This window comes from Coregonus lavaretus (genome assembly GCF_964263955.1).
Source record: "Coregonus lavaretus genome assembly, contig: HAP1_SCAFFOLD_4589, whole genome shotgun sequence".
Classification (NCBI taxonomy): Eukaryota; Metazoa; Chordata; class Actinopteri; order Salmoniformes; family Salmonidae; genus Coregonus; species Coregonus lavaretus.
Genome location: NW_028163313.1, coordinates 1 through 7,500, shown reverse-complemented (window position 1 = coordinate 7,500; position 7,500 = coordinate 1). Strand labels below are relative to the sequence as shown.

The window sequence follows — 7,500 nt, the reverse complement described above, 5'->3', positions numbered from 1 at the left end:
TTGCTGAATGTAGGTAGTCACCCAGGTTGCTGAATGTAGGTCGTCACCCAGGTTGCTGAATGTAGGTAGTCACCCAGGTTGCTGAATGTAGGTAGTCACCCAGGTTGCTGAATGTAGGTAGTCACCCAGGTTGCTGAATGTAGGTAGTCACCCAGGTTGCTGAATGTAGGCAGTCACCCAGGTTGCTGAATGTAGGTAGTCACCCAGGTTGCTGAATGTAGGTAGTCACCCAGGTTGCTGAATGTAGGTAGTCACCCAGGTTGCTGAATGTAGGTAGTCACCCAGGTTGCTGAATGTAGGTCGTCACCCAGGTTGCTGAATGTAGGTCGTCACCCAGGTTGCTGAATGTAGGTCGTCACCCAGGTTGCTGAATGTAGGTCGTCACCCAGGTTGCTGAATGTAGGTCGTCACCCAGGTTGCTGAATGTAGGTAGTCACCCAGGTTGCTGAATGTAGGTAGTCACCCAGGTTGCTGAATGTAGGTCGTCACCCAGGTTGCTGAATGTAGGTAGTCACCCAGGTTGCTGAATGTAGGTAGTCACCCAGGTTGCTGAATGTAGGTAGTCACCCAGGTTGCTGAATGTAGGTAGTCACCCAGGTTGCTGAATGTAGGCAGTCACCCAGGTTGCTGAATGTAGGTAGTCACCCAGGTTGCTGAATGTAGGTAGTCACCCAGGTTGCTGAATGTAGGTAGTCACCCAGGTTGCTGAATGTAGGTAGTCACCCAGGTTGCTGAATGTAGGTCGTCACCCAGGTTGCTGAATGTAGGTCGTCACCCAGGTTGCTGAATGTAGGTCGTCACCCAGGTTCCTGAATGTAGGTCGTCACCCAGGTTGCTGAATGTAGGTCGTCACCCAGGTTGCTGAATGTAGGTAGTCACCCAGGTTGCTGAATGTAGGTAGTCACCCAGGTTGCTGAATGTAGGTCGTCACCCAGGTTGCTGAATGTAGTTAGTCACCCAGGTTGCTGAATGTAGGTAGTCACCCAGGTTGCTGAATGTAGTTAGTCACCCAGGTTGCTGAATGTAGGTAGTCACCCAGGTTGCTGAATGTAGGTAGTCACCCAGGTTGCTGAATGTAGGTCGTCACCCAGGTTGCTGAATGTAGGTCGTCACCCAGGTTGCTGAATGTAGGTAGTCACCCAGGTTGCTGAATGTAGGTAGTCACCCAGGTTGCTGAATGTAGGTCGTCACCCAGGTTGCTGAATGTAGGTAGTCACCCAGGTTGCTGAATGTAGTTAGTCACCCAGGTTGCTGAATGTAGGTAGCCACCCAGGTTCCTGAATGTAGTTAGTCACCCAGGTTGCTGAATGTAGGTAGTCACCCAGGTTGCTGAATGTAGGTCGTCACCCAGGTTGCTGAATGTAGGTCGTCACCCAGGTTGCTGAATGTAGGTAGTCACCCAGGTTGCTGAATGTAGGTAGTCACCCAGGTTGCTGAATGTAGGTAGTCACCCAGGTTGCTGAATGTAGGTCGTCACCCAGGTTACTGAATGTAGGTAGTCACCCAGGTTGCTGAATGTAGGTAGTCACCCAGGTTGCTGAATGTAGGTAGTCACCCAGGTTGCTGAATGTAGGTGGTCACCCAGGTTGCTGAATGTAGGTCGTCACCCAGGTTGCTGAATGTAGGTCGTCACCCAGGTTGCTGAATGTAGGTAGTCACCCAGGTTGCTGAATGTAGGTAGTCACCCAGGTTGCTGAATGTAGGTAGTCACCCAGGTTGCTGAATGTAGGTAGTCACCCAGGTTGCTGAATGTAGGTAGTCACCCAGGTTGCTGAATGTAGGTAGTCACCCAGGTTGCTGAATGTAGGTCGTCACCCAGGTTGCTGAATATAGGTAGTCACCCAGGTTGCTGAATGTAGGTAGTCACCCAGGTTGCTGAATGTAGGTAGTCACCCAGGTTGCTGAATGTAGGTAGTCACCCAGGTTGCTGAATGTAGGTAGTCACCCAGGTTGCTGAATGTAGGTCGTCACCCAGGTTGCTGAATGTAGGTAGTCACCCAGGTTGCTGAATGTAGGTAGTCACCCAGGTTGCTGAATGTAGGTAGTCACCCAGGTTGCTGAATGTAGGTAGTCACCCAGGTTGCTGAATGTAGGTAGTCACCCAGGTTGCTGAATGTAGGTCGTCACCCAGGTTGCTGAATGTAGGTCGTCACCCAGGTTGCTGAATGTAGGTCGTCACCCAGGTTGCTGAATGTAGGTAGTCACCCAGGTTGCTGAATGTAGGTCGTCACCCAGGTTGCTGAATGTAGGTCGTCACCCAGGTTGCTGAATGTAGGTCGTCACCCAGGTTGCTGAATGTAGGTAGTCACCCAGGTTGCTGAATGTAGGTCGTCACCCAGGTTGCTGAATGTAGGTCGTCACCCAGGTTGCTGAATGTAGGTCGTCACCCAGGTTGCTGAATGTAGGTAGTCACCCAGGTTGCTGAATGTAGGTAGTCACCCAGGTTGCTGAATGTAGGTAGTCACCCAGGTTGCTGAATGTAGGTAGTCACCCAGGTTGCTGAATGTAGGTCGTCACCCAGGTTGCTGAATGTAGGTCGTCACCCAGGTTGCTGAATGTAGGTAGTCACCCAGGTTGCTGAATGTAGGTAGTCACCCAGGTTGCTGAATGTAGGTCGTCACCCAGGTTGCTGAATGTAGGTCGTCACCCAGGTTGCTGAATGTAGGTCGTCACCCAGGTTGCTGAATGTAGGTAGTCACCCAGGTTGCTGAATGTAGGTAGTCACCCAGGTTGCTGAATGTAGGTCGTCACCCAGGTTGCTGAATGTAGGTAGTCACCCAGGTTGCTGAATGTAGGTCGTCACCCAGGTTGCTGAATGTAGGTAGTCACCCAGGTTGCTGAATGTAGGTCGTCACCCAGGTTGCTGAATGTAGGTAGTCACCCAGGTTGCTGAATGTAGGTCGTCACCCAGGTTGCTGAATGTAGGTAGTCACCCAGGTTGCTGAATGTAGGTAGTCACCCAGGTTGCTGAATGTAGGTCGTCACCCAGGTTGCTGAATGTAGGTCGTCACCCAGGTTGCTGAATGTAGGTAGTCACCCAGGTTACTGAATGTAGGTAGTCACCCAGGTTGCTGAATGTAGGTAGTCACCCAGGTTGCTTAAGATTCACTTTGAAATTGGACGTCCGGAGAAGCGTTTAAAAACCTGTCGCTAGGGGCAACGGTGAGCGCTATTACCTTCAGGTAGGCTGGGGGTTACTAGGGGGTTACTAGGGCGTTGTGGACTGGGACGGAACAGAACACTTCCAGGTCCCAACGCTAGGGAGAAACATACACTAGGGCAGGACAGAGCTATCCCTGGACCTTGGTATCTAACACCCTGCTGGGATCACTGCTGCTCACGGCCATGTTAAATAGACACATTCAGACAGGTTATGGGACAGTTAGTAAGGCCCAGAACCCCTACAATAACATTTGATTGATTTGATTGAATATATAATAACTGAAATGTGTTGTGATTGGCTAACAGGATAACTGCCCCGCCCTGCCAAACTCCGGACAGGAAGACCTTGACAATGATCGCCTTGGAGATGCCTGTGACCCTGATGATGACAACGACAATGTCTTAGATGAGAGGGTGAGGCTTTGTGTGTGTGTGTCTGTGTCTGTGTGTTTATTCCATTGTGTGTGTGTGTGTGTGTGTGTGTGTGTGTCTGTGTCTGTGTTTATTCCATTGTGTGTGTGTGTGTGTGTGTGTGTGTCTGTGTCTGTGTGTTTATTCCATTGTGTGTGTGTGTGTGTGTGTGTGTGTGTGTGTGTGTGTCTGTGTCTGTGTGTTTATTCCATTGTGTGTGTCTGTGTCTGTGTGTATTCCATTGTGTGTGTGTGTCTGTGTCTGTGTGTATTCCATTGTGTGTGTCTGTGTGTGTCTGTATCTGTGTGTATTCCATTGTGTGTGTGTCTGTGTCTGTGTCTGTGTCTGTGTGTATTCCATTGTGTGTGTGTGTGTGTCTGTGTCTGTGTGTATTCCATTGTGTGTGTGTTTGTGTCTGTGTCTGTGTGTATTCCATTGTGTGTGTGTGTGTGTCTGTGTGTGTCTGTATCTGTGTGTATTCCATTGTGTGTGTGTGTGTGTGTCTGTGTCTGTGTGTATTCCATTGTGTGTGTGTGTGTGTGTGTGTATTCCATTGTGTGTGTGTGTGTGTGTGTGTGTTTGTTTGTTTCTGTGTGTATTCCATTGTGTGTGTGTGTGTCTGTGTGTGTGTGTGTGTGTGTGTATCTGTGTCTGTGTGTATTCCATGGTGTGTGTGTGTGTGTGTGTGTGTGTGTGTGTGTGTGTGTATTCCATTGTGTGTGTGTGTGTGTCTGTGTGTATTCCATGGTGTGTGTGTGTGTGTGTGTCTGTGTGTGTGTGTCTGTGTGTATTCCATGGTGTGTGTCTGTGTGTGTGTGTGTGTGTGTGTGTGTGTGTGTCTGTGTGTATTCCATTGTGTGTGTGTGTGTGTGTGTGTATTCCATGGTGTGTGTGTGTGTGTGTGTCTGTGTGTATTCCATGGTGTGTGTGTGTGTGTGTATTCCATGGTATGTGTGTGTGTGTGTGTGTGTGTGTGTCTGTGTGTATTCCATGGTGTGTGTGTGTGTGTGTGTGTGTGTGTGTGTGTGTGTGTGTCTGTGTGTATTCCATGGTGTGTGTGTGTGTGTGTGTGTGTGTGTGTGTGTGTGTGTGTGTGTACAGTATGTGTGTGTGTGTGTGTGTATAATGTGTGTACAGTGTGTGTGTGTGTGTGTGTGTGTGTGTGTGTGTGTATAATGTGTGTACAGGTGGTGTGTGTGTGTGTGTGTGTGTATTCCATGGTGTGTGTGTGTGTGTGTGTCTGTGTGTATTCCATGGTGTGTGTGTGTGTGTGTGTGTGTGTGTGTGTGTGTGTGTGTGTGTGTGTGTGTGTGTGTGTGTGTGTGTGTGTGTGTGTGTGTGTGTGTATTCCATGGTGTGTGTGTGTGTGTGTGTGTGTGTGTCTGTGTGTATTCCATGGTGTGTGTGTGTGTGTGTGTGTGTGTGTGTGTGTGTGTGTGTGTGTGTGTGTATTCCATGGTGTGTGTGTGTCTGTGTGTGTGTGTGTCTGTGTGTATTCCATGGTGTGTGTGTGTGTGTGTATTCCATGGTGTGTGTGTGTCTGTGTGTATTCCATGGTGTGTGTGTGTGTGTGTGTGTGTGTGTGTGTGTGTGTGTGTGTGTCTGTGTGTATTCCATGGTATGTCTTCTCCTCAGGATAACTGCCCTGGACACTACAACCCTCGTCAGTTTGACTCAGACAGAGATGGAGTTGGAGACCGCTGTGATAACTGCCCCTTCAGCCCCAACCCTTTACAGACTGATACAGACAGCAATGGAGAGGGAGACGCCTGCAGTTTCGACATGGATGGAGACGGTGTGTGTGTGTGTGTGTGTGTGTGTGTGTGTGCAGGGTTGGGTAGGTTACTCTCTAAATGTTATCTGTTACTAGTTACCTGTGCAAAATTGTCATCAGTAACATAACTTTGGATGACCCAAACTCAGTAACGTAATGTAATTACTTCCAGTTACTGTTGGAAGACTTTCCCCTTAACAGGCATTAGAAGAAGAGAAAAAGGTTCCATCCAACTCATTTAGTGTGTCATCATAGTGGTCTCTGATTGGTGGTCATCATTTGGTGTGTCATCATAGTGGTCTCTGATTGGTGGTCATCATTTAGTGTGTCATTACAAAATTAAACTTGCGCCTTTTTTCAGTGCTGAATTGAATGTCATTGAGAAAACAGAAGGGTGTCAATGTATTTTGTTGTTGTTGCAAAAATCCTTTCTGAATTTAAAAGTAACCATGTTGTTCGTTCACATGGTAGATCTCTCTGCCCTAACCCATTCGTTCACATGGTAGATCTCTCTGCCCTAACCCATTCGTTCACATGGTAGATCTCTCTGCCCTAACCCATTCCTTCACATGGTAGATCTCTCTGCCCTAACCCATTCGTTCACATGGTAGATCTCTCTGCCCTAACCCATTCCTTCACATGGTAGATCTCTCTGCCCTAACCCATTCGTTCCCATGGTAGATCTCTCTGCCCTAACCCATTCCTTCACATGGTAGATCTCTCTGCCCTAACCCATTCGTTCACATGGTAGATCTCTCTGCCCTAACCCATTCGTTCACATGGTAGATCTCTCTGCCCTAACCCATTCCTTCACATGGTAGATCTCTCTGTGTGTCTGTGTGTGTAGAGATGCTGAATGAGCGTGATAATTGCCCCCTGCTGTATAACACTGAGCAGAGAGATACAGACCTGGACGGAGTGGGGGACCAATGTGACAACTGTCCTTTAGTACACAACCCGACACAGGTACACAACATTTATGTTGTTTATGTCAGTGTTCGTGTTTACCTGTATGTGTGTTTACCTGTGTGTTTGTGTTTACCTGTGTGTTTGTGTTTACCTGTGTGTTTGTGTTTACCTGTGTGTTTGTGTTTACCTGTGTGTGTTTGTGTTTACCTGTGTGTGTTTGTGTTTACCTGTGTGTGTTTGTGTTTACCTGTGTGTTTGTATTTACCTGTGTGTTTGTGTTTACCTGTGTGTGTTTGTGTTTACCTGTGTGTGTTTGTGTTTACCTGTGTGTGTGTGTTTACCTGTGTGTTTGTGTTTACCTGTGTGTTTGTGTTTACCTGTGTGTGTTTGTGTTTACCTGTGTGTTTGTGTTTGTGTGTGTGTGTGTTTACCTGTGTGTGTGTTTACCTGTGTGTGTGTGTTTACCTGTGTGTTTGTGTTTACCTGTGTGTTTGTGTTTACCTGTGTGTTTGTGTTTACCTGTGTGTGTGTGTTTACCTGTGTGTGTGTGTGTTTACCTGTGTGTGTGTGTTTACCTGTGTGTGTGGTACACAGCCAGCACGGTCTACAGTTTAAAACCAGCCAGCACAGTCTACAGTTTAAAACCAGCCAGCACGGTCGACAGTTTAAAACCAGCCAGTACGGTCTACAGTTTAAAACCAGCCAGTACGGTCTACAGTTTAAAACCAGCCAGTACGGTCTACAGTTTAAAACCAGCCAGCACGGTCTACAGTTTAAAACCAGCCAGTACGGTCTACAGTTTAAAACCAGCCAGTACGGTCTACAGTTTAAAACCAGCCAGCACGGTCTGCAGTTTAAAACCAGCCAGCACGGTCTACAGTTTAAAACCAGCCAGTACGGTCTACAGTTTAAAACCAGCCAGCACGGTCTACAGTTTAAAACCAGCCAGTACGGTCTACAGTTTAAAACCAGCCAGTACGGTCTACAGTTTAAAACCAGCCAGCACGGTCTACAGTTTAAAACCAGCCAGCATGGTCTACAGTTTAAAACCAGCCAGTACGGTCTACAGTTTAAAACCAGCCAGTACGGTCTACAGTTTAAAACCAGCCAGCACGGTCTACAGTTTAAAACCAGCCAGTACGGTCTACAGTTTAAAACCAGCCAGTACGGTCTACAGTTTAAAACCAGCCAGTACGGTCTACAGTTTAAAACCAGACAGCACGGTCTACAGTTTAAAACCAGCC

At 47.8% G+C, this 7,500-nt stretch overlaps 1 protein-coding gene across 1 annotated transcript in view; it reads left to right on the top strand.

The window, feature by feature from the left end:
• LOC311118262 (thrombospondin-2-like) overlaps positions 1 to 7,447 on the top strand; it is a gene marked incomplete at both ends in the record, with an annotated part of 34,389 nt that extends 26,942 nt beyond the window's left edge. Inside the window, 4 exons of the mRNA XM_084193096.1 lie at positions 3,469 to 3,576; positions 5,209 to 5,368; positions 6,195 to 6,313; positions 6,855 to 7,447. Coding sequence (XP_084049222.1) covers positions 3,469 to 3,576; positions 5,209 to 5,368; positions 6,195 to 6,313; positions 6,855 to 7,447 — 980 coding nt within the window. The remainder of the gene's footprint in view (positions 1 to 3,468; positions 3,577 to 5,208; positions 5,369 to 6,194; positions 6,314 to 6,854) is intronic.
• Between the last annotated feature and the right edge of the window lie 53 nt (positions 7,448 to 7,500).